This window comes from Nesoenas mayeri (genome assembly GCF_963082525.1).
Source record: "Nesoenas mayeri genome assembly, chromosome: 1".
NCBI classification, from domain to species: domain Eukaryota; kingdom Metazoa; phylum Chordata; class Aves; order Columbiformes; family Columbidae; genus Nesoenas; species Nesoenas mayeri.
In genome coordinates, this window is record NC_137541.1 from 10,216,958 (window position 1) to 10,244,739 (window position 27,782).

Below are 27,782 nucleotides of genomic sequence, written 5' to 3' on the forward strand. Positions count from 1 at the left end.
TGCCACATTAGGCTCTGCAGTTCTGCGATGGTTTCTGTGTGAATTGCCAGAAAAGTTTCAGGAAAAAAGTCACCTTGAAACTCAGCAGTCAGTGCTGTCCATTCTGGTGTGTCAGCTTTTTCCTACTAACCACACGTTTTCTCAAAAGCCAGAAACAGTAATAGACTGGGAAATAAGTTGGTTTTTTGGTTTTGTTTTTAGTGTTTTGTTGTTGTTGTTGTTGTTGTTTGTTTGTTTGTTTTACTTTTTGTTTTTTTACCAAAATCAGTTAATATATGCTTTCATCTTTCTTGTCCTTGTTTTGTTGAGACTGCTCTGGATGGGCTAGCTGCAGACAGTGATGCCAAAATTAGTTTTCATACTGGGTATAAATGCATATGTATGTATATTTAGATATATAGTTGATATATGTATATATAAAATTATGTCACATTTGTACACTGACTTAATCTATCCAATAGCAGAATATGAAATAAGTCTTGTCAGATAACAGTATTTTGTCACCACTCAGTATTATGATATGGGGCATTACTTTGGACATATTTCAGCCTTTTGAAAGTGATTCTCTGGAGCCATGAAATGGCAGATCATTGAACTAAAGAATGGGAACCACAATAAATTTTACATTCATTTCCGTGATTGAACTGTAGTCCTTTCTGGCTGAGTCTTGCCATCTATCACTCTATGTGCTACAGAAAAACATGTGTTTTAAGGAGCCAGAAGCATAATCTCACACCACGCAAAGCATTTACTAGGTGAAACAATTCATGCCATACCATGACCCAGCAGTTGTGTGACTCTAACTTCAACCTGCAGTCAGTTGTTGTCATTATGAGTTTGTGGAATTTGAAGACCTAAATAATATCTCATTTTCAGTAGTTTTATTACGGATTATGGTGAAGCATCAATGAGATATAAACCTAGAGGTTAATGACCCAGCACCAACTTAATATAACAATATATCTCCAGTCTTCAAAAAGGGAAAGAAGTAGGACTCGGGTAACTATAGACTGGTCAGCCTCACCTCCATCCCTGATTCAAAGGTGATGAAACAACTTATCCTTGGCACCATCTCAAGGCATATCAAGGATAAGAGGGTCATTAAGGGCAGTCAACATGGCTTCACCAAGGGAAGTTGTGCTTGACCAACCTCATAGCCTTTTATGAGGACATAACAAGGTGGATAGATGATGGCAGAGTGGTGAATGTGGTCTTCCTTTACTTCAGTAAAGCATTTGACACAGTCTCCCACAGCATCCTTATAGCTAAACTAAGGGAGTGCGGTCTGGATGATTGGGTAGTGAGGTGGACTGTGAACTGGATGAAGGGAAGAAGCCAGAGAGTCATGGTCAATGGGGCGGAGTCCAGTTGGAAGCCTGTATATAGTGGAGTCACTCAAGGGTCAGTACTGGGACCAGTATTATTCAATTTATTCATCAGTGATTTGGATGAGGGAATAGAGTGTACTATCAGCAAGTTTGCTGATAACACCAAGCTGGGAGGAATGGCTGACACTCCAGAAGGCTGTGCTGCCATCCAGAGACCTGGACAGGCTGGAGAGTTGGGCAGGGAAAAAATTAATTAAATATAACAAGGGAAAGTGTAGAGTCTTACATCTGGGTAGGAACAACCCTGGGTTCCAGTATAAGTTGGGGAATGACCTATTAGAGAGCAGCATAGGGGAAAGGGACCTGGGGGTCCTGGTGGACAGCAGGATGACCATGAGCCAGCACTATAACCTTGTGGCCAGGAAGGCCAATGGCATCCTGGGGTGTATTAGAAAAGGAGTTGTTAGTAGAACGAGAGGTTCTCCTGCCCTCACTCTGCCCTGGTGAGACTACATCTGGAATATTGTGTCCAGTTCTGGGCCCCTCAGTTCCAGAAGGACAAGGAACTGCTGGAGAGAGTCCAGTGCAGGGCAACAAAGATGAATAAAGAAATGGAACATCTCCCTTATGAAGAAAGGTTGAGTGAGGGAGCTGGGTCTCTTTAGCTTGGAGAAGAGGAGGCTGAGGGGTGTCCTCATTAATGTTTACAAATATATAAAGGGTGAGTGTCACAAGGATGGAGCCAGGCTCTTCTCATTGACAACCAACAGTAGGACAAGGGGCAATGGGTTCAAACTGGAACACAAGAGGTTCCACTTAAAATTGGGAAGAAACTTCTCAGTAAGGGTAACAGAACACTGGAACAGACTGCCCAGGGGGGTTGTGGAATCTCCTGCTCTGGAGACATTCTAAACCTGTCTGGACACATTCCTGTGTAGCCTCATCTAGGTGTTCCTGCTCTGGCAGGGGGATTGGACTAGATGATATTTTGAGGTCCCTTCCAATCCCTAACATTTTGTGATTCTGTGATTCTGTAATAGTAAGGTTTTTAGCTGAAAGGATCCTTAAAGAGTTTTGAAGTACTTTGTACTGTCCTTTTGGGCTGCCAGTGCAACTAAAGAAGGGTTTTGGACAACAAATTTGGCTCATTGTTGAGTAACAAAGGTCTTTCTTTGAATATATTGTTTTACTTTGCATTTCTAGAGAATTTCCTTCAGCCTACTAAGATTGCTTCATCATGAATTTCTGTCTTGGGTACTATAATAGCCCTCACAAAACCAGAACAGTGAACATTTGGTGAATACACAGTTTTTCTTGCTGTTTATGGCAAAGGTATTTGTTGACTCAATGCAGTAGCATTCTTTACATTCAATCCACTATAAAACTCAAGAGGCAGCAAAATTATAAACTGACCAGGATCCTTTCTAAGAGCAAATAATGTGCATTCTTTGTAGCTAGAAGCTCCTAGCTGTACTGTGCAAGAAAAGGCCAGACTCACGCAGTCCAAAGTCCCTCTCAGGTCTTGGTCTTTGCTAGCTCCAAGAAGACTGATTTTGGGCCCAAGTTATTACCCAAGAGCTGCTTTCGCTCTCTGCTGCCTGCAAACAGGTTTTCAGCTGTATTATAATTAATCATTTAGGTATACAGGACAATTTATAACACTAGGAGCACAGCCTGAATTTTGAGTTTGACACGGGGGCTAACTCTCTGGAAAAGGATCAAGCACACGTTATAAACACTGAAAAGATAAAATTTTACCCTCATTGAAATTTACTTATCTCTTGCTGCTATTTCATCTCAGGGCAGAATCTGGGTGAAAATGCTGCAGACTAGTGACTAGTACAATCAAGTACCTATCATTAATCATATTGCTTTCTTGGTTATTAAAATGAGGGCAAATAAATATCTAGAAAAGAGTTTATTCCTTTGCTGCCTGTATTTATTGTGGGTTTGCAGATAGAGACAGTCTGAGTTAAGCACCCAAAAAGCTATTTGGGCAAGGTGCCCTATTTGTGACAGTTTAAACTTCCTATAGCATGTTTATCAAAACTCCCTTGGGATCTCAGACTAACCATGATACATTTATTTGGCACTTAACAGTGATGTATTTATTGTCATTATTACTTGCCCATACATTTGGAAACTTATTGTACGTGTCTCTTCATTGCATTTTAAATGAAATACAAAAACACTGTGGGATTTCCTTGTCATGCCTCTTATTTCAAATGTTTTATTCCACAAACACAAAGACAAGGGTAGATCATCTCTGACTTATGCTGACCCAGTTCTTCTCTCTTTCTTGTCAGCTACAAACCAATATCAGTAGAGTTACAGTGACATAAACCAGAAGAATAGTCAAAAATCAGATCCATCCTACACCAAATCACTTTCCACATCTGTTTTGTATTTGTCTTATAATGACATATGAGATTATTTTGGGAATATATTCTGCTTTCACTGTCATGCTACTGACTTTATAGCCTTATCAAATATCCGTTGGTGTGCAGGTTGAGCAATTATCGTTGACTAAGAAGAAATTCCAAGAAAACATAGATTGATAATAACATTTTTCAATAATGTCTTGTAGCATTAGCGCCATTTTCTATTACTGTAGTTGAGGCCTAGCATTCCCCTCAATTTGCCACTTTTATTTATTGCACAAGATCTAGATATGGACCCTACAGCTGAAATTCAAAAACATTTTTCTTTTTCATTTTCAGAAAATTTTCAGAAAATTGGATAGAAGCAAGGAATGTATTTGGACTATTAATTGAAAGACAAAGAAAGAAATTTAATACTGTGTAAGATATTACAGATACTGTATACAGGATGACTATATAAACATTACCAGACAGGCTACATCTACAAGAACACGCCTTAGGAGACTGAGCTTGAATTTTGGGATCAAACTTCATGGAGTTGTGTCCAAACCTTTTATCTTGCAGTGCAGTAAGCCCCACCAGATAGACCATTCTGCTAACAGTCCATTTTCCCTTCACTTTTTTCTCCAGTAAATGGAGTGAAATGTGAAGTCCTTCTGATATCCCTTTGAAAATATGTAATACCCACACACGGATGTATCCTTGCGTGATGTAATTAAACAAGCGTGTAATAAAAACTCTAGCCTGTGACCCACTTAGAGAAACATAGACTCTATAGGTTTCAAATAGTACCATTTGGAAGTAAGTTTGGTCACTGGCCTGGCCCAGGCCTTGGACGAACAAGATGAGGAAGGCAGGGTGCCAGGGAGGGCTGTGCTTCCAAATGCTTGAATTTATTGCTTGTGAGAAAGACACCAGCTATTTGCCTGAATGATCTTCACATTAAAAAAACATTACCAAAGCAATTGCTGAATAAAACTTGAGTTGATGATATTTTTTTGCGTCCTTCACAGCATTGTGGAGCGCCAAGTCTCCAGCACTGAGTACCAGGTCATTGCCCTTGAGGATGAAAGTATTGTGCACAATTTTGATACTTTTACTTGGGAGCCCAGACTCTGGCGTTTCACACTAGATAAGTTTTCATGAAGTTGTAGCTTGAGACTTAGTCTGCTGAACAGGCAGCTTAGGACCAGCCTATAATTGCTTGAAAGGTAGTTACGATGGATGCTTTTCTCAACTATTTACATCTTTACCATCATTGCAGATGATATAATAAGGAGAAAAAGTCACAAGCTGTTCCTTGGAAGGCTCAGTTCAGAAAAAAATCTTTAATATGAGAGCAAGTTGCCCAGAAAGGTTATAAAATTTCCATTCCTGAAGGTTTTCATGAGTTGGCAAGACAAAACCAAAACTGGCCATACCCTGTGTTGACAATAGTTTTCTTTCAAGTCCTCCTGGACTTAATGATATCTAGAAAGCCCTTCCAGCGAGCAGCTCTATGATTCTGTGTTTGGAAAGGGATGATGTGAATAAGAAAGTGGGGTCTGTGGAAGCAGTAAGTGCTTGAGAATCAAGATAAAGAGCTGATATGTTTTGAAAATATTGTAACATCATCTTAGTTGCTTTCTACTATCAATACATATATTTTAGACATATATTCTGATATTTATTTAGTGTTTATTTTCTTAAAAGAGATGGCTGATCTCTTTTAAGTAATTCTTTTTCTCTCAGTAAGGAAAATAAGAGAGTGTATCACACTGTAGTTCCTATTACAGCAAAAGCTAGTTGGTCCTGAAAATATTAGTTAAAGAAAGACCTTCAGCATCTACCTCATAGAGAATTTTTAGGTATAAGCAACTGAGAACTGGTTGCACAGGCCTAAGTAATCAGAGAAACTGTTGGGAGTAGGGTTGTCCCAGATTTGGGGCTCCTTGACTTAATTAGGTGTCAATGCAAATCAACCACATGCAGGTGGGAAACAGAAATTTAGGTTTTTGGTGTGACCTCAACAAGTCTTCTGTCAATGTAAAAATCTACTGTACAAAAAGCATCTATTATTCTGGTTTTAGCCTCATTGCAAAATGTAAGATAAACACACTATTCAAATTGATTGGCAGATTTGGTCCCCCAGTTAAAATTAAAGTAATTAAGTGTACTGAAAAGCCCATTACTTTGGATTTACTGACCTTGATTTGAGTTAGTGCTGACTGAATCTTGGTTTATATCCCCATATACTTTGCTCTCAGCCTGTATATTTTAAAAATTTCATTGTATATACTGAAAAATGAAAAAAAAAAAAAAAAAAAAAGCTCACTTTATAGAGTTAAAACTGAATTTGAAGCATTGTATTATGTACTAATCTATACTTGCAAGACATTTCCAAAAAGTCTAGTCTGAAAACTAGACTTTGTGGGTTTTTTTTCAGACAGAAGTTTCAATTTCCAGGTTTTTCAGTAACTATTACTCAGATACATTCTCAGTGGAAACAAAAAGAATGCAATGAAACCATGAAAATTGTATATGAAATAAAATAGATGAGACACAAGCTGTGCATGTGTATTTGTAGTTTTGACTAGCCTTCAGTACAATACGGATTAGAAGGTCGACAAGTTTTCCAGATCCTCACGTAGTGTCATTTGACTTCTCTGAAGCCATAAAACACAGTATGAATCATATATACTTCACTCTACTCAACTTCATTTTAATATTCTTTCACCAAATAATGTTGCTTTTTCTTTCTTCTTTTCCACTCCACAGGACAACATTTTTAGAATGGAAGATTCACATTTTGAAAATGGCCGAGGGAAAAGCCCTTATGATCCTAAACTGCTGACAGCTTCTCTTTTAGTAGGTAGGTGCCACAAAAAAAATTCTATGAGATGTGCAGTCACTGTAAAGCCACTTTATACCTCTGTAAGACCCTGATTCTGCAAAATGTTTCTCTTCTGCAGAGCTAGGTGATTCTGGAGGTATTTTTATTGCTCAGTTTACAGACTGGCCTCACTGGTCACACCAGAACAGCTGAGAGCAAAGTGGGAGCAGGAATAAGTAATTTCTTACATTAGTTTTACTGGCAAGGAAGGTCTATCACCCAATTGTACCTGCATGTGAGCTGGAGATACACCAGCAGCCACAAGTCTAGGCCTTAAGATTATGTTTCAGCTGAAGAGGTCTACCTGACAGTGAATTGAACTCCTGGCCAGAACACAAGGATTTCCAGAAATCATGTATGTCTGAATTAGTACTACTTAATTTCATGGAACATGGAAGTATAGAGTATGTGGACTATGTTAATCTAATTGAACTAACTTGATTGCATTTATCTAATTGATTTAACTTATCTAATTGAATTAATAAATTATCTTCATTGTTCCTCCTTATTAAAAAAAAAAAAAAAGGCAAAAAGATGTTTTCTAAGAAGAAATTAATAGTGAACCAAATTAAGTTCTTCTTTCTGTAACAACTCTGCCCCAGTGTAGTCACTTTATCCTTAATATGTAAATTTCTGGCAATTTATTACAACTTCAAATGCAAAGAGGCAACAATAGTTTCAGAAGACTGCAAATTCTCTTAGAAGGCTTTGAGAAATTACACATAACCAGATATATTGGTTTCTTCAGGACTTTGTCCATATTGCTAGTCTAAGGCCTTGCCTACCATCTACCCTTATTATATTTACATTATATTTAAAAATTTAAGCTATTTAAAACAGACATCAACAAAACCTTAGTCTTGAGTGTGCCTCATTTCCTGATCTTCGAAGTCCCTAATGATCACAGGTGATGAGCAACCCTGGGGACACAGACTTTTTAACAGGAAAAACAAGAAAGACGCCCACATCTTGCTCCAACTTGTACCCTGTACAAACAGCAAGGAAAAAAATGTGTGTGTAAAAGGCCAGTGTATAAATTAGTGCCTGGAGCGACTTGAATTTGTGGCAGAGCTAGTCTCAAGGGAATGGCTTTACTATTTACTTTAATATACAATAAAGAAAGAGAATGATGACAAGCCAGTATTACATGGTATACCCGGTATGCAACTGCACAAAGTCAACAGCGTCTAGCTTTCCACATTCCTTTTTTTTTTTCACTCAGTCTGGCACAAATATGATTATCTTATTTCCCTTGGCTTAGATTTCTTGTCTTTAAAACATCTTTGCTTTCTTGAGCCCGCTCCCTACCACTATAATTTTTACTCCATGTATGCTTCCTCCTAATAAACAATAAACTGAGAATGATATTTTGCTTTGAATCAAACTTCAGTTAGAACCATGAGTGTATTAGCACTATAGAAAATGGCGCAAATTCAACATTCAAAGCCAGTCACTAATTTCTACTTTAGTGTCTTACAAAAAACTCTGGGTGAAGTTAAAAATAACATTCCTGCATCCTGAATATGAACGCCATTTCTTCTCTGCCTCTTCATAGGTGCCTCACAGTCGTTCTTTGGTACTGTGTATAATGCTACATTTACTTCAGTTCTTCACTGCAGAGGTTCCCCTGATATTTCAGAAAATGTACACTGAATTCACTGAATTTTAATAATGACTTTCTCTTATCTTTGCCAAAAAAAGTGTAAATTTTATAATAAAATAATAAACCAAGGCAAAATAATTTACTTCCCTCAAAATAGGTGAGGAACAGAGGATGAACTGGCCAAGCAGTTAGTGCATGCAGAGCTTTGGTCCAACTATTGTCAAAAGTTGGAGCGAAGCAGTGAACAGGTCTGTGAAGGCCAGAGGAGCCTCTTGACCACAAACTCCTCACACGAAGAAGAACATAAATGGGCTGCTTCATCCCTTCTCTTGAGCTCAGCTACTCCTGGCCGCTAGTGTGCCAGAAGTATTGGTCCTCCTAAGTAACCATGGCTTATCTTAGGTTCAAGAGGGCGACTGTGTGAAACTATTACCCAGCACTCACTAAAATGCAATGTTATAATTCACAATACAATGCAGCTATCAGGAAGATAAAAGAAGGCTGAGAAGTAAGAGTAATTAATATGGCTAAATACAAGAGGAAAAAAAAAATCTCTGTTATTCATTAGAAGCACTAAACAGAGATTTTGCAAAATGTGGGAGAAAAGTATGTTATTTACTCTGTAACTAGAAGATAAACTTAGGTAAGTGAAATGTAATTACCCAAGTTGAAAGTTGGGTAAAATACCAAAATTAATTTGCAAGACGTAACTGAAGATCTTTAATAGCTATTAGTGCTATTAAAGGATTCTTATTTTATATTTCAGCTGAAAGTGTAAGAAGGACCTTCAGTTTTTCCTCTCTCTTAAAAAAAAAAAAAAAAAAGTAGAAAAAAAAAGGAAAAAAAAAGAAACAGTTCATCATTATTAAATTGTTCCAATATTTTTCCAGTGTATGTTCCTTGGTTCCTTGTTCCTTCCACCTGCAAACATTTTTCATTATTTTTTTAAGAGTTGTTCATTAAAGGTAGTTATTGCTCCTCTACTCTAAAGTAAACACCAGCTGGGAACATGATATAACTAGTTCCTAGTAATATAAGACATTATTCAGCCATTCCCATCTATGTGTTGCTAACTAAACAATCTCCATTTGAGCGGGCTAATGCATGAAAATGGAGAGACTAAGCAGTCCCTGGGCACCACTAGTGTGTATTCCAGGGCAGGAGGAAAATGAGAAGCAGCCTGGTTTTCAAGGAATGTAATCACAGGAGAAAATTATCACTGAATGTATTAGCGTAAAGCCATTGTGTTGGGATAGTTGAAAAAACCTCAGAGAAGGAGACAGCATTGTCCCATTATCAGTCAGTTCCTCTTTAGGAAATGACCCTTTGGGATTTTCAAAAGCTCTGGTGATCCAGAATCCCCAAAGCTAGCTATGCTCCTGTGTCTCACTGATATTTAAAAAACAACAACAACAACAAAACACACAAAAAAAACCAACACACTTCTCTTCCCTTTTTTTTTTTTTTTTTTTTTAATTAAATCAGCTTAAGTGGCTTATTGCTCCCTATATGGATCAATGTGATGTGAAATACAGTGGCTTCTTGCCAAGGGAGAACTTTACTATCTTATTTATTAGAAATTAACTACTAAGTATGTATGAGGTTCAGAATTTTAGAGTTATTCTACTTTCTGGGAGCTTTCATTGTCATCTTTAAAAAGAAGTGAAGTCAAACCACTGCATGTATATCTGAAAATCTTAACTTTAGTGAATAAACCTACTAAACAAGGATAGCAGATTTCATTTGGAAACACTTTTACCAGTGAGACCAACCAGGATGTTCAAGGCTTGTTTTTGCCCATATTCCCCATCCATTCAACTTCCTTATTTATTTCAAAAAGGAAGCTTACACTTTCAATCTCTCTCTCTCTCTCCCTCTCTCTCTCTCTCTCTCTCTCTCTCTCTCATTCTGTTCATTTATTTATTTATTTATTTTTAAAGACTGCAGTCTTCTTTAAAGGTTGACTAGAAACAATTCAACAAATAAATGTGTACTGCTTAGTTTTTAACAACTTTATATCTGATGAACTTGAGGTATTCACAGGTCCATGCTGCTTATGTATAGTATGTGGGAAAACAGTTCCTCCCCAAAATGAAGGCATTACTGTGGGGTTTAGTTCTTGCCTCTTTACTTAGTAAAGTCAATATATGTATTTCTGTTTGAATTCATACTTCAATATGCTACGTCTTCAGGATAAAGTTGTTTGTGTCGCAAACATAGAGCTGTTTCCTATGCAAACATCTGAGGGCCACCAGCTTGTTTGGAACAGTCGTTGCTTTATGCTGCTGGACTGGTAATACAAAATGATAACTTTCATTGTTTTTGGTTTGGTTTGGGTTTTATTTGTTTTGTTTGTTTGTTGTTTCATTTTTTTTTTTACTGCATTCTTTCTCCTTGAGAAATATTCATGTTTTCAAACTGTTCATTTCCACTTTCTTAATGAAAACTGTGTTTAAAATTACTGACAAAAACACAGTAGAAGACTATCACTGACATAAAAGAATAATTTTTTAGACAAGCAACGGGTAAATTTCAGTCCAAAAGAAGGTCTGCAAAGGGGAACAAAGATGAATGTTCTTCTATCTAGACAGAAGGCAAAAATCCTTATATAGCTTTTAAATAGTACTAACTCAAAGCATGTGCACATCTGGGACTTGACTTGAGGCTCACACTGCATTTAGCAAAAATTATCTAAAGCCTTACAAAAATAAATAAGATTCCTCGGTACTTCTATCTAGCAGAAGTCAAAATCCCCTTTTTACGTGACTACAGCAAATCAGTTCAAACTGCAGATGCTGGTCTGAGTACAGTGAAACTTGGAGGGGTTGTAGTCAAAAGCAAAGAAAGGTCAGGTAGTTTCCTACAGACTCTTTCCCTGCTGGAAACTGCTGAAGCCTGTTACTGGCAAACTTTTACTCTATTACCACTGATGAAAACGTACCAGCTATAAGAGCCTAGGAACATGAAAAAGTCTTGGGTTGAACTGAGTCAAACCTGGCTTTCACTGGTGTTTATATATTGAGTTAGAAGCTGAGGTGCCAAAAGCCTTACAATTCTAAATATTGCAAATATATTTTAATATTGTAATGAGTTTTTGAGCTATATTTGTTTTAATTTTAATAATGTAGTATTAAATATAGATTTTTTTTCTTTCTGTATTCATTTTTAGTTGATAACTAAGAAGTAAGATAGGACTTGTTTGGTTTTTTTCTTTCCGCCTTTGATTTATATTGATTTATCAGAACTCACTAGGGACTGAACGACAAGAAAATGAAGATGAGGTTAAAGAAAGGTTAAGCATAGCATCAAAGCCATTTTTTTTCACAAGTAAAAAGGTTTTATGTTCTCTAAAATCTCAGCTGCATACCCGGTACATAATAATCACTATAATTAAGTGATTGTCTCCCCTTCAAAAAAAGTTGAAAGTGACATAGAGGAATGATAAATTGTTAATTAATGATATGCTGTTCTGTTTCACTTCTGATTACACCTCCTGCTGGGCACGACCGGTCTATTTACTTCTAAGCTCTGTTGTGAATCCATTCAATTCCACGCCTTTCTGCTATCATGTTTTCACCCTTCCTGACTTTCATGACTACCATATGGTACAGAGCCACTGTAGGTTCAGTTGATAATTTCATGGTGTCAGTGTTCTGAGGAAAAGATGCCAGTGATATCCAGTAGACATGCTTGGACATGGTTGTCCCACCATGGAAATATCTAAAATTGCCATGAAAATTATAAACTTGTTCCTAAAGGGCACTTTAAAATGAGGATATGGTACAGTTCATCATGACCATGAAAAATTTATTACTTCAGCTTAATGCAAGAGTTATTTTATCCTCAAACTTGTCTTTTTCATAGAAGACCCATTTAAGATGGGTAGCTTGAAAACAGCCGTTGGAAGGAATAATATTTTTTTATTTCATATTGAAAGTATAGGGTAGGGTATCTCATTTCACATACAGATGTAAAAAGGCACAGTCCTAAAAAATGCATTTTTAGCAATTTGAATTCAGAGTAATTTCATGAATAAGCTCAACATTAATGCCAGAAAGATACCTGTTGTTCTTTGATTCCCGGTTGTTTTCTGTTGATCTGATCGCTATGTACTTATTGATATTTTTCTCTTTATCAGCTGGAAGGTATTTAACTTGACCTGATCCTTTGAATTTAGGCTGTGTCTCCCTCTGCGTCCTCCATGATACTTCTAGTTGGCTGAGCAGGGGCACACTGGGACTCTAATATTATGAGTTTCGTCTCCAGCTAGGCTATGTATGTGCCATTTATAGGCTGAAGTATCACAGGTCAATTTTTAATTCACTTGTTCACTCTGATATGCATGGGGTCAAGGTAGCAGGGAATGATCTCATTTATTCTCTCCCTTAGCTGTTGCCCTTTGCCAGAATCACAGTTACAAAGGTGGAAGGAGGTATGTTCTGTCTTTCCTGTAGAAGATACTGTTTGCAGAGAATTTTTTTTTGCTCAGAAAGAAAAAAAAAAAAAAAGTCAACCAAAAAACAGTTTCTATATGAAAAGTTCAAGGGACTTGGTAATTTTCTGCACAAAGAGTGAATGAGCTGGACTCTCCAATTCCCAACACAGAGTCGTGAACACCCAGTAGGTCTCCAGTCCAAACTGCTGTTCAAAACACATTAAAGTCACAGTTATGTAGGTTTTTGGGGGGCTCTATGCTACTGCTTGCCAGGGATAGGTGTACAAGCTCTCACTGTTCAAGACTAAGCATCCAAACATATTTTTGAAAAGAGGCTGAACTAGCAGTCAGGAGATACAGCTCATTTGAGAGAGGTTACAGTTAAGCTCTGCAGTGAGAAAGTGGGTCCCATTATGTATTTTCAATGACAATACATTGTGTATGGCTTATTGCTTTGTAATTTTCTTATTATCCCTATTAGCGTAATATAAACCTAGGACGGACAGCTTTCTCTGACTTACCATGACTGGAAAATTGAGAAATGTTGCTTACAATTATGTCCTCCCGCAGATGGAGAGCTGTACTCTGGGACAGCAGCAGACTTCATGGGCAGGGACTTTGCCATTTTCCGGACTCTGGGGCATCATCATCCAATCAGAACAGAGCAGCATGACTCCCGGTGGCTAAATGGTATGTAAAATGTGCATTTATCCAGTTACATTCATCTAGCCATTAAAGACGAGCACATGGCTTGTTCCAGCAACATCTGTGCCATATACACTCCTCTTTTATTTGGAGCAGAATTTTGTCTTAAACCACTTAAACTAATCAAAAGTGATTTATAAAGAAGCATTTTTGTTTTAATTACATTGAGATTTGTGGAGTGTGATTAAATTTAAAGCATATACAGACAGTACAGCTAACACAGTCATGCCACAGGAGCAGACTGCTGTAGGGTGCAAGTTGGACAGAAGCGCAAGGCTTGTGGAGGCATCAGCTGCACGTCAACACAAAGTAGCTACAGAGCCTTAGGCAGGACTATGCCTTGAATAGGCTTTAATTTTTGTCTGGATTGAAGGGAACCTGACACTGGTGACCGAAGTCCAGCAGAAAGTGAATCAGCAAAGCTTCCTGAGCAGGACAGAGTTCTCAATAATTTGGAGAAAGTGAAAGGGGTCCTGGGCATTCCAAAGTATTGAGTTTCAAAACAGTTGACATTTTAACAAAGCACAATAGCTTACATTATTGTATGGATACTACTAATCAGGCCTGTAGTTGGTTGTTTTCATATATGGGGGAGAGAGGGATATTTTCAGAGAAAAACTGTTTTTGGCTTCATGTACCAAAACACTTTAAAATGCATCTAAGTGCTCTATCCAAGTCCTACTGAAGTCAAAATTCCAATAACTTAAATGAAATTGCACTTGGCTTTAGCTATGCAGGGATATGAGCATTTTGGAAATGAGTTCATCATCTGAAAGAGCTGACATTTGATTTAAGTGAGCCAGTAATCCTAGCTGTAGTTACTCTGAGTTAATTTATATTTTAATTTTTGAAGAGTTGACTAGCCACTTTTGTTGTACATGCTGCTTGCATCTGCAGTTCTGTTTTTAAATTCACAGAGTATTTTGTTCTGAGGTATTTTTTCACTGCTAGAGACATTATTTATGTCTGTTCTGAGGTCCAGGTTTTCTTATGTGGTTTTGCAATTTAGTGCAAACTCTTCACGTAAATTTTTAATGTGTTAAGAGCAGACTATGTTTTAACAACACAGTATCTAATTAGCTACAGCCAGGAACTTCCAGTATCATGGCAGTTATCATATTAGCTGGATATACAATCCATAACAAAGCCAATCCTTGTCTCATATTTAAAACCACAAAATGCTATTGCAAGTTGGATAAACATTTTTATTTGCAACATTTGCATTGGATATATCTATCTGATATATGTGTATATGATGCGTTGTATGAATCTGTATTTTAATATAATGAGTTGTATGAATCCGCTTTTTGTCCTGTTAAATTTAGTTTTGTCATAATTCACACAGACTACTGTGAGGACAGATTCAGGTCTATCACATTTCAGTTGTACAGTCCGTGCTTGCCCAGTAACCCAGAAATATTGTTCATTGGTTTATTTTGTTATAATAACATACAAGATTTCTGGACTTCAGGAGACAGTAAAGTACAAGGCTTACAGACATATCCATCTATCTTGGTACCTGGTAGAGCAATAATGTGTTAAAGATAACACAACACCCACTTTTGTTATGATAGTCATGATGACATAAAGTCCAATCATGCAAGCAAAATTTGCTTTTGTGCAGTAGATTTACACAATGACAGCCGAGTCAGGAGGATTTAGCAGTGGGAAAGCACAGCCATTGTCCACGGCCCCTGTACTTCATCGCTGAAAATGTGTCATTCCTTTGTGGATTCGGTTATCAGTCTTTCAGCACTAAATGTGAGAACTGCTTTTCCCAAATTAGCACTAAGGTTACATCTGACAGGGTGCAGAAACCACAACTGCTTTGTGCTCAAGATGGGGAGGAGAAGACAGCTACACATAAAGAGCTGATGAACTTCAAGATCTCTAGAATTCAAGTGTCGTCCAAAAGGAGCATATAAATAGAAACCAGCATTTATCGTAGCACAGGTTGAAGATGATTTTCAACTCCAAGTGTAGTTCTTACCTACATTCCTGTATGGAAATCTTCAAGCTAATTCTAAAAAAGGAAGACTCAAACTGAGACCTTCTGAAATTATTCTTATAACTGTCAATAATATAGTAGAGAATAATCCTTAAGTATATATTTGAAATCTATCTGTCCATTGCAACTCAAGTTTACATTCCTAATACGGAAAGACTGGCTTAAAATCTGCCCTACAAAGTTCCTATTAAAGGCTCTGAGTCTTTACTGTAAAATTCTCAGTGATAAGGTCCTGGCAGCCTTTCCACACAGTACTACTAATTTCAGCATCTAACAGGGAAATCAAAAAATGATAATTACTTGGGTTTGAAACTCTGCAGGCACGCCAGTCCTTTGATTACTTTTTTCTTCTGTCATTTGTCTCTTTTAAACATAATTATAAAATCAGCTTTGTGTTTGTATGTATTTAAAGTAGAAATACTTTTAATGAAACAAGCTCTTACAGAATGTTAAGTTGTACTCTACTTTCTTAAAGATCTATATAAACTAATTTTGAACCTTAGGTTTGCAAACATTTATATATTTTTAGTAAAGATGTGGATTGCTATGTTGTGGTGGATTTGCTCTTCGAGTTGCTTTCTACAGTGTGCTTAGCCTCAGGTTAAAAACCACTATTCTAACCACAGAATAACAGAATCACAGAATGTTAGGGATTGGAAGGGACCTCAAAAGATCATTTAGTCCAATCCACCTGCCAGAGCAGGAACACTTAGGTGAGGCTACATAGGAAGGTGTCCAGGCGGAATTTGAATGTCTCCAGAGTAGGAGACTCCACAGCCCCCCTGGGCAGCCTGTTCCAGTGTCTGTCACCCTCACTGAGAAGAAATGTCTTCTCAAATTTAAGTGGAATGGACAGACACTGAAAGCTGGGTAAGAACAGCAGTTCTGATCAAACCCATTTCATCCCTTTGGAGTTTAATAGCTGTGCGGTGAGACATCCAGTTGTAAGTCCTTGCTAATGTTTACTTCATTCAGAGCAGGAACTTGAAACTATTTTTCCCATACTAAGGTTAAGGTCAGAGCTGACAGGGTGCAGAAAACACAGCTGTTTGGTACCAAAAATGGAGAGGAGAAGACAGTTGCACATGAAGAGCTTGCAAACTTTTCCCAGAATTTAAATATCATCCAGATCTGATGTAAAAGTAGAACGACAGTGCACAGAGTGAAAGTCTTTGGATCTAAGTATGAGCACAGAGATCACACAGTCACTTTTTGGGAAATGCTCCACCTTTGAAAAAAGTTGAATGTTACTGGGAAGAGAGCTTTGAACTGTGTCCGGCCCAAGGGAAGGTGCTGACCAACAGCTCTTAAAGACTTTTAAAGATATTAAATACTCACAGGCTTTTAAAGGCATTTCATTTTGTGTAAATAATTAAACAGTCACCAAGCCAAATAAAGCAAGGGAGACTGATTCAATAGCCATGTAGTCAGGGCATTCATCTAGAAGGTAGGGAACAATACATCAGTCACTGTAGCAGTGTGTATTTAATTATTGATACAGCGTTGGCCAGATGTGACATGGAGACATTTGCAAAAACAGAGTAAAATATGTTGGTGCTCAGGAAAGTCATCTTGGATGTGAAAAGCTGCAGTTCAGTGCCTTAGACTGAATCATGTGCTTTGTTATAAGCCATGTGCGTGCTCTCCCTGGACATTATTGGCTCCTCTGGTAAGTGCATGGAGTTTCTTTGCACAAAGAGCTTTGACAGTCCTAGTTGGTCCCAGTGAGGGTCAAGCACAGTTTTGAACGCTTAGAAAAAAAGAATCTTGAAATTGAAAATAACATCTCCTGTCCAGCTTTACTACAAGGAGAAAAGGCTTTGATGTTACACTTGTTTCTTACAGAGTCTTGCCTATAGGCCAAACCCATGTTTTCCTTTATATGTACCATTGCCTCTTCTAGTTCAGAGCTATCAGAAGCTACTGTTATTTCAAGAAAGCATAGATCAGGTCTTGCTTCTATGAGCTACTTCGGCAATAAAAAAAGAGATATGTAGGAGGCCTGAGCAGGTTGGAGCCGCTTCCCCTGGTACCAGAGAGTTCCCTGGTGAACTACAGGCAGCGTTTGCTCAACACCATCCACGGCAGCATTCAGGCGAGGGCTGAGGGCATGGCTGGAGGCAAGAAGGCAGAAATGGCAGTGCAGTGTAGCAAAGCAAATGCTAAGCAATGCAAAAGCAGTGTACTGAAGGCAGTTTTCAAACTGGTGATTAGGGAAGCAGAAGGAAAGCTTGAAGCTGCTCTCATCTTCCCTGACTTGAGCACGGAGGATCTGGCCTTAAATTGTTAACGTTTTTGTGAAATGAATAACCATAAACATTTATTTTAAAAGCAAAACAGAATTGAGCTACATAAGATTTGAAAGGAAATGAAATCACAAAAGTTGCATTAAGATAGTATTATGAATGTGGTTTGCACCCCAGAAAAGCGAGGGAATACTGGCCTCACTCACCCTCTTTACTAGACCTGGGGTTAAGAGAGACTGTCAGTCTGGATTTCCAGTCCTGGCTTGGAATTTCCTTGCTTTTTATGAGTTTAAACCAGCTCTATGATATTACTTTAGCATACTTTCCATGGCTTAATTTTTAAAGTGGGGTAGTAGCTGTGCTTAGTCCCCTGGGGTTATTGTCCTTGGTAATCTTTACTTTACGGTTACATAAACAGCTGAGAATTATAGAAGCTGAGCGACTGTTCAATAAAAAAGAAAACGCTCTCTTAAATTTCACAGGCTCCATCACAGGAAACATGGATTTGATACTCCCCTGGCATTTATACAGAACTTTAGCCATCACTTTATGTTATTTCCACTTATGGCAGTTTGTAGGATGTCCCAGCACTGGCAACATACTCTCATAATTTTGCATATATATGTATTGCACAGTAGAAGAATGTATGGCAAGAGAAAGACAAGATTGCAGTTAGTTTATAGGATTTTTACCTCTCCAGTAAAATGTATTAAATTTGTCAAGGTGTTGAAAAATTAGTATTTGTTCTCTTGCAACTACCCTTGCTGAGATTCAGATGTGTTCGTTTGCTCCTATAATTTGTCTTTGGTCACCCACACTAAACCCTTTTTCCACCTATACGTACCCACTAACGCCCCCTCTTCTGTGTAACTCCATTGTCCCTAAATGCATTCTTAATTTCCCACGTCCCAGCTTACTTCCTACATATTTCCAATCCAGATATACAGAAGGCACTAAAATACATACCACCAAATGTAAGCAGATGTGGAAAACGGCTGATTTGCAAGCATAGGTAGAACCCAACCATCCTGGTACCTGGGGGTTATTTCATAAAGTACATCTGAGATATTCTTGGAGAACAGAGGTGATGAATGCTACAAATACAATAAATCTCCAGCAAGGAAAGAGCTATTTAAATAAAGGACATTTAAAACAAAACAAAACCAAAAAAAAACAGGGTATGAACTGCATATTAGAAGCCCTAAACCACGGGGGAAAGGAAATTAGAAAACTCTGCTTTATAGAAGTAGTCAGTGAGGCAGCCTAGATGTTTTTGAGAGGAATTAAGATAACGTTTTATGTGTTGTCATAGAATGCTTGCCTGACATCACAAGGGACTAAGAAGTCTCTTCCAGGTCTGAATTCTCATAAGTTCACAAGTGCATATTTAAACAACCCTACCAGTGAAAACAGTAAGAGGGTTTTTTCGGTGTCTATTTTTTTGTTGGTTTTGTCCTTTTGTGGTGTTTTGGTTTGGTTTTGTTTTGGTTTTTCCCACAAGGATCTCTTGCTTTTAAAATATGCATTTCTATATTTGAAGCAAATTAGTCAGCTGATATCTCCTATCATGCAGGCTGTGGTGTGGACCAAGTCCCACACTTTCCCACCGCTGCTTATACTGGTGTGAACAACTCCGACCCTTGCAGGAGCAAAACATGTCCATACATGCAAGTCTCATTTCTCACTTAATACACCCTCCCACCCTCATTCCCATTATCTTCATTGCTAAGAATAGTAATAAATAATTTCTCAGTGATAAATTCCATGTGTGACAAATGCTAATGTCACCTAACATAGTGCTAGGATGTACTCAGAAACTATGGTGACAGTGGCATAATAATGTGAACAGAATGGCATACAAACTCAACTTACAGTGTTTTTTTCTCCCTTAAGTCTGTAGATCCAAATTTGAGAGACCAAATATGAATTTTAAATTGTTTTTCTCATTGCAATCTAACAAATCTCTTCTCTATACATTTTTATTACAACCCATTCATTTCTCTCAGAAGAAATGTAGAATTTCTGAATTCAAATAATAATCACTTCTTCCTTAATGTTATTACTTGACCTTTATACTGTCACTTACGTGAAATGGTTACAACTCAGGAAGCCGTAGGTCCAGCTGAATACTTGATAAGAAGATATAGTTGTGGTTTTGAACCAGCTGAGAGCTGACTCATCCTGTCTGATAACTGCTCCCTGTACCTTTTATACAAAATGAGAGATGCATTTGACTCAGAAATCAAAGACCAAGTAGAAATCAGAGAATGTGCTTTACAGTTCCTCTGGATGTGACGAAGATCATGCAGGTGGTGAGTGAAGACAACCAGAAAAATTATAATCTCCCATCAAGTGGCTTGAATGAAATTACTTTAAATCTTTTGAGGAAATAGATCTTCTCTTTCTCTCTCTCCTCCCTCTTCCCCACAACAATCTAGGTTTAGGACGTTTTCTTCGTTAAATTTCAGTGTTGTGGATGAGATTTTGTTGCATTTAGGTACGAAAAATCCGTAAAAGTAGCCAAAGAACAAGTTTTGAAGCTGGAGTGGAAAAAGTGGGTAGGAAAGATGAAGCAGAAGAGCACATACCCTGGTTGACTGTACATTTTAAGAACTTCCTGACACTCTGGAGAATGAGACCTAGGGCAAAAAGACTTGCACCAGTAAACATATTGGTCTGAGCTATAGCCACAATATGCTTGGGGAAGTTAGGATACAAATCAGTCTAATAACACCTGATTTAGGTTATGCGTATGTTACACGGTTAACCATGGGCTCATTTATGGGTTTTATCTTGGTCAGTCTTATTATCCACAGTGAAAAAAAATAATAGCTGGGAGTGTAGATTAGAAGCCATGCTTTGCTGCAATTCATACTGTGACTCACTTTATAGAGCATATAAGATCAAAAAATAATGGAAGAGCTCAGAGTGCTTTGTGCACTGTTTCCACTGGAGACCAGAAGAGTTTGTCTGCTGCATGCTGTACAGCTTTAGGAAAGAATTTCCTAGCTCCCAAAACAAGTGCTGTGGGATAGGACCCCAGTCTCAAACAGATCAGTGCAGAGTCTCTCTCTAAACAGAGACCTGGAAATGATTCCCAGCTTGGGGATCTCCACTCACTCACTTATACTGAATTGATCTATTGGTGAAATGCCTTAGAATTGGTAAATCTTAGGGATTTTATGTCAGTGGTGAGTATGATACCAGGTCAATGACCCAGTAAATCCTGGTGAGCTTCATGAAGGGGAGAGACCTGAGAGTGTAGCCCTTCCCATCATCTATGCTCTGACTTATCTTCGGAGGAAATTGGATGAAAGAGCCAGAACAAACTCTGCTTAGATGCTAGATCTGGATAAATCAGTGCACTTGGCAGTACAGGGCAAATCAGGTGATCTCACTTGAGTGTTCAGAATCAAATTTGATGACCCAGGTGAGTTGGTGTTTTTAGACATTGCTTTAGATAAACAAATTTGAGTCTCATCTGCCACCAAGTATCAGTTAGAGCTGTATAAAAACCCATCTGCATGAGTATGCTTCAGGAGTCACATTCTGGATGCTGGATGTCTCCAGGTCTTTACCCTTCTCACACTGAATAATAAACACCAGCAACTGCTGGTTCAATATCAGTAGTCCCAGTGATATTCTATGTTCTCTAAAAATCTTTTTTTTCTTTTTCTTTTTCTTTCTTTTTTTTTTTTTTTTTTTTTTTTTTAACCAGAAAGGATTGTTTATTTGTATGTATTTATTTCAATGGATAATTTGTAGACTCAGCAATGGGCAGCTTTGTAAACTGATGGTCTCTTCACATAAAGGTGACAAACTCAGTATATAACTCAAGTAGTGGTAGCTATGGCAATAAGCTCTACTAGAAAGCTTTGTTTAGTACTTTCAGTTAATATATGATTGAAAGGACCATATCTATCTTTACATATATGTATAAATATAAACTCACTACCACCATGCATTGGTTCATAGGAAGCCTCTCTTCTTGCCCTGGAGATGAATTTCAGTAGGGGAAAAAAAGTAATTTGTCCAGCTCAGGTGTCGTGTTTTGGTTCTAAAACTGCATTTTGCTTTGCTTTTGGTGTAGGCCACGCTTTTAATTACACACCACACGTTTCTTTATAATTATTGTTTTTAAAAATATCCAAATCAACTTAAGGAAAAGGACAGTTCAGATTAGGTGGCAGGATGCCACGGACAAAGTCTATGCATTATAGGCCCTGCAATTTCAAATAGGTTTCCCATGATCTCTATGAGTGCACATCACAGCTCTGATGCTTGGAAAACAGTGACTTTTAGCTACCAAATGATGCCTCCTTTCCTGTTCACAAAAGTAACTAACCGGTTATTTAAGAAAAGTTTAGCAGAAATCTGCCTGTAGGGAATCACACAGCAGAATACTAATTGATTTCAACAAAGCAGGAGTGGGTCTCTTACAGCCCCCTTCATTGGGATATGACATACATCTGATTTTTTTTTTTTTTTATGTTCTTGTGTTGGGTATTTTTTCCCTTCTGCTCGAGCCATCAACTTAATGAGTGTTGACCCTGTCAATACCAATTTCCTCTTCTCAGGCCACCACGTTCAGAGTTTGGTGGGCATTCAATAGAGATTTACTGTTGACTGGGTAATTTGAGTTCATGTGTGTGGTGAAAAATTAGTGAGGAGAATTACCCAGGAAAGTGGATGCCATGACAATGCATGTCACCATGGTGTGACCAGCTCTGCTGACATGGGTTTCAAAAGCTCTCCCCCTGTGAAAATGGGGCCTGTTTGCAAATTAATTAGTTTCTGGCAGCAGCTTGATTGTTGACCCAAAGTTTGTAGAGTGGAAAAACAATCAGATTAGTGTGTTCAATATAAAGGCCCAGCGCAGCACTCAAGTGCAGTTTGCCAAACTGTTGAAGCCGTGAATAGAGTGAAACAAATTCTTTTTTGAGAAGCCAAGGCAAAGGTTAAGTGTGATGTGACTAGAGCATGCTGGCTGCAGGGCAGCGGGGGGAGAATTAAAGGTTTCAACCACACAAAAATAGAGAGTGCTGAGCGAGTTGCATTGAATTTAATTAAATTCACAGCTTCAGATGCAAAAGTGTTTGGCAATGTTTTAGTCTGTGTTAAAGGGAGAAATAAGATGGCTTTGTTTAAAGTTTTCTTTGCACAGTCATGTGGGACACCAGGGACTGAGCCTCTAAAGGGTATTAGAGACACTTCCTGAACCTCCACACTGTTTCTAAGCACCTGCAGACTTTAGGGGGTTGTACCAGTTCCTCCGCCTCCCTGCCACACACTGACTCCCTTTATCTCTAATGATTCCATCCAAGCTTCCCATTCATCACCTCCAACATTTGGGCAGGTTTCTTCTTTTAAATAGTGCTAGTGCCGAGACTCACTGGCAAACAGATTAGAAATCAATCCTTGCAGACAGATAGACTTGCTAAAACTTGTTATTCAGGTAGTGAGACAGAAGTTAGATTCTAACAAATACCACAGGTCAGATCATTAGCTGATAATAAATGAGAATATCCCAAATGCAGCCAATAAAGATCTACTGATTTCTATGCACAGCAGTGCTCAGCTCATTTCAGTAGAATGATTTAATTCTTCAATGGCTGGGTTTTTTTATATAAATCTGCCCTTCAACATTCATGTGTGGCATTCACTGTTATTTATGCCCTTATAGTATTTCCTTTGCATCAAACAACCTTATGCATTTTTTTTAAATTATTTTTTTCCCACTATGGCTGATGTCTTGGGCCTCTTGGCCTTGATCAGAATACCTGACAGAACAAGGGAAGTGGGAGGACAGAACTGCTGATCTGAATATAGGAAGGGCCTCACTACCACATCACCACCACCTCATCAAGTAACTGAGATGCCCAGCACACCCAGCAGAGTTAATGATGTGAGGATACAGCTCCTTAGCCTGTTCCTACCTCTATCCCCCATTCCATAAAATTCCAAGTGTTAGTCTGCAACCTATACAAACTATGTGATTTGTTCTTGGTAATGGGGCTGAACCTAACCCCCTTTACACTAACATTCCTGAACCGTGAATTGCTTGTCCCAAAAGACATTCAGTGTTGCTTGCAATTAACACAACTGATTGCTCAAAGCCAGCACCTGATGTGGCATGTAGCCAGCTGGAAACATAATTGGCTCCTTAGATGGAGGAACATCCACTTCAGAGTGGAGTTAACGATGACGAAATTATTAGTTCAAAGTAAGCCAGGTATTTGAATACCTGGTCTATACATTAAAATCTAGACACAGCTGAATTAAGTTGCAGACTCAAAGCCGCCCTTTCTCTCTGTCTCCATAGCTTCCCCTTGTCTTTGTTTGTGAAATTGTGTAAATTCCAGTCTGAATGCTTGTAAGGCTGAGTAATTGCTTTTGTTCTTTGGGTTATTTAATTACAAATCTCAGTAGATGACAGGTCTTCTGCACTAAAGGAAGACATCACATTTGCACAGTTACAGAATCCCAACACAAATGTGTGTGGCAAATCAGTGACTGCAGATTTATTCATGCCCTCTGGGACCTGCACTGCCTTTTCAGCTTAGCATGCAATATGATTTAAATTACAGCTTGTGCAGAGCTGTGCCTTGGGATTACACTCCATGTTTCCAACTGTTTATAGTTCAGTGAGCTTTAACCTCTGTGATTCTGAAAATTAAATAATGTCACGGCTGATATCAAACTGATGGCTGGAACTAGATTGCTAAATACTGTCTTGTATTAAAAGCCTATTTTTACAGCAAAGTGGAAACATCAATGCATTTAAAACACTGATAACACATTCAGGTAGCTGAAGAGCACAATTCAAAAGTCATACTAGCAAAGAATTGCAAAGCTAATATTAAGCTCCATTCTCAAGGATATATTCTGACTTCTGAATTTAGCAGAGTTGTGGCTGTTGACTTTACTAGAGCAGGACTGGGCCTAGTGCGATACTTTGTGATTAGACATGCACAAAGAGCTTGTAAGATAAAGGAAATGTAGATAGATCATCTGTTGTATTCAAATTCAGATTTGTTAGTTCCTTGCAGATTTTTTAGTTCCATTATTTCTGAAATTCTATGATACATCAGATCTTACATCTTGAAGACCCTTCTGTGCTGTAACTGTAGGACGTCTGAATATTTCTGTAGCACTTGAATAGAGGAGGAAAGCATCTAGTTACAAAAGTATTTATTATGGCATGAAATTTCCCAGCAGATCAGTTTTCAACTTTTTCAGGGTTTTAATCGATACAAAATATTTTAGTGATTTTTCTTCATTTACTTCTGCAAACCCAGTGTTTCTCAGATATGTGCTGTTCCAGTCCGACTTGAGCCACTTCATTGGGTTCTTCCCCAGTTCCACCAGGCAACACCTGCAAAACAAAAGGGTGAAACAGATGTTACCACCAGCACCATTTATCCTGTAGAGCCTTATTCATGACCCTGATGTAAGGAAGAGAGAACAGGGAGAGGACAAATGGGAGAGACAAATGGATACTTTTTTTTTCACTTGTAAAGGTAGCATGTTTGACTAAATAACAGAGAAAATAAACAAAGTAGCCCCAAATACCTTATTCACAGAATCACAGTTCTCAGATGTGATAGACAGATAGAAAAAAAAAAAAAGTAGCTTGACAAATAGTTCCTTCTTTCATGCCTTGAAGTTTTGATAGTGCAATAGATCCTGAACTCCCCATTTTGCTACATTGCCAAAGCAGTAGTTCTTTTTCCCCTTGATCTTTACAGCACCCTATACTACTTATCTCAGGCTTCAATGCTTAGCTTTTAGGTTTCAAAGTGGTGTCAAAAGCATCCCATTCCTTGCTATTCCATTGGATTCTATGGCTTCATATAAATCTATCCTCGTTGACTGTTAGATTTTCTTAACATGTGGATAGATATTTTTGCATACTCTACAGTAAAAAAAGACATAGTAAAGTTTGTGGTAACGTTTAGGATGTGTCAAGTTATACAGTTATTCACTGGCTAACAATTGATAGTCAGAAACAGTAGTTGACTCAGATGATGTGACAGTGTACAGATAAATGAATATATTATGGAAATGTTGTCTGAAAGTTTCCGTATCCAAAAGACTGTTGAGGGTAACCCACCAAAACTGAAATCCCAACTGACATGTCTTTTTTAGCTCTTTTTCCCTCTCTTCTCAGATCCATATCACTGGTGGCGGTAGGCTGAATGTTTCACATGTTGGGAAGGTGAGACATCCTGTAGTATTATCAGGGAAAATTACCTCTGTCAAAGGCAAAGGTTAAACCGTAGATCTTTAAGACCACCATTTCTTGTACAACATCAAGCAGAATTTGATATTCCTGAGCACTTAGGCCTGCCACAGGCATACTAAGTAAATGAGGACAAAATAGTTCCCTTTCTGATTTACTTCTTCAAGAGGGTGGCCTGTGGTTTTGTAAAATTCCTGGATTATGGAAAAGAGTATTTTTAACATATGTTTATATATATATATATAAATTTCATTTCCTTTTGGAAGGTTTGTAAAGATTTCTGTTCAGGTAAGTGCAGCAAGATTTGTTAGAAGATTTTATTAGATGAGTTGGTATAAGAAGAAACCAGATAACATTTCAGCAACAGAATTTTTTTTACAGATAATTGTTCAGAATAACAGAATAAAAGTTATTTTAAAGACTGGATTTACGTATTTTTCCCATTCACTCCACAGCTTTTATGAAATCATTCCATGATAATACCTTATCTGTGAATATGGTCATATATCTGAGGATTGGTGTTTATTGATTATTTAACTGCTGTTTGAGCAAAATTCAATACCCTTGTAAACAGCAAAAAATGTTCCACTGATGTCAGTGAGATTAATCATATTTCCTGAGCTCTACAATAACATTTGACTCACTGCAAAATCTGACAGTCATGGGGCACAGCTCTCTTCACTTACCCATCCCTTTGGTCTCTGTTTCCTATTCTTCTTTTTCTGTAAAGGAACTTCCACTAAAGGCAGAAAAACCTCCATGAGAGGGAAAGGTGCAAAACCTTCTTATGAGATATTTTACATGGACTAGTGAGACATCAGCTTTTTTTCACAAGAGTGTGTGAATAGGTTGTCATTATTAATACTCAGTTCTGCTCCATATTTGACATACTTCAGCTTTTTTTTTTTTTTTTGGCAGACCTGTCAGTAGAAAGCATTCTTTAAAAAATATTCCATGGTTTCCCATTTATTACAGAATCTATATTTTTAAGTGCATCTCATTTGTTTATTACATTTTAAATACTTTTAGTAAACTTTCTGCTAATTACTCTCCCTGCTGTTATGTATTACAAGCACATATGCTGCAAATTCCTCCCTCACTGCTTTTAAAAAATGATAAAATTTTTAGTCTGATACAATGTTACTCCAAGAAGGTCATAATTCTTAAAAGTCACAGTAATTATATCAAATATTTCTGAAACACTATCAGTGAATTAAAAAAATAAATAAAATAAATAAAAAGAGGTTTTTCTTGTATAAAATAAAAGTACATACATATCAATTAAACAGAGTTTGAGGAGAACAACTTCCTGACAGAGCAAAGACTTTTCTATTGGTTTTCATCACACCTGTGCTATCAAATAGTTTATCTTTTCTTTTTTCTTGTTTTAATGAGCAGAACTAACTTTCACATCATCCATAAAACAGCACATTATTTCAACTGAGTACAGGTGCTGTTAATGCCTTACAATGACTGAAGGTAAATTAAGTTGCAATCACGTATTATGCTCACATGACTACCGAAAGAGGTTGTCATAACTGATGCTATCACACTGAATAACTCAGGTTGTGCTGAGAGGTTTTGCTTCAGCTTACAGATGCCTTACTGCATTTTCTGTTGCTGTGCTACACTGACAGATCAGTTAAAACCAGTCAGTCACCCAACCCTTTTCAGGCTTTGCTGCCATCCCTCATTATTTTTACTTTAATGGATTTCGCGTCAAGTTGCTTTACACTAGCTGTAAAAGTTAATTATAACAACAAAACCCTTTTCATAGTCTGACAAAATGACTTCAGTTTTGTAGCCAAATCTAAAGGATTTAACAAAAAAAAAAAATTAAATTACAGGAGATTAGGTAGTTTAGGAAATTGCTACAGGAGTGTTGTCTGCTGGATCACTCCTTGGGAACTGGTTCAGGCTGATGATCATTTCCCAACAAATGATAATCCTTCACTGAGAACT

The 27,782-nt window shown here is 37.8% G+C and overlaps 1 protein-coding gene across 1 annotated transcript in view; it reads left to right on the forward strand.

The window, feature by feature from the left end:
- SEMA3A (semaphorin 3A) overlaps nt 1-27,782 on the forward strand; it is a gene marked incomplete at its 3' end in the record, with an annotated part of 167,088 nt that overhangs the window by 95,961 nt on the left and 43,345 nt on the right. The window contains exons 5-6 of the mRNA XM_080364096.1: nt 6,467-6,560; nt 13,190-13,309. Coding sequence (XP_080220222.1) covers nt 6,467-6,560; nt 13,190-13,309 — 214 coding nt within the window. The remainder of the gene's footprint in view (nt 1-6,466; nt 6,561-13,189; nt 13,310-27,782) is intronic.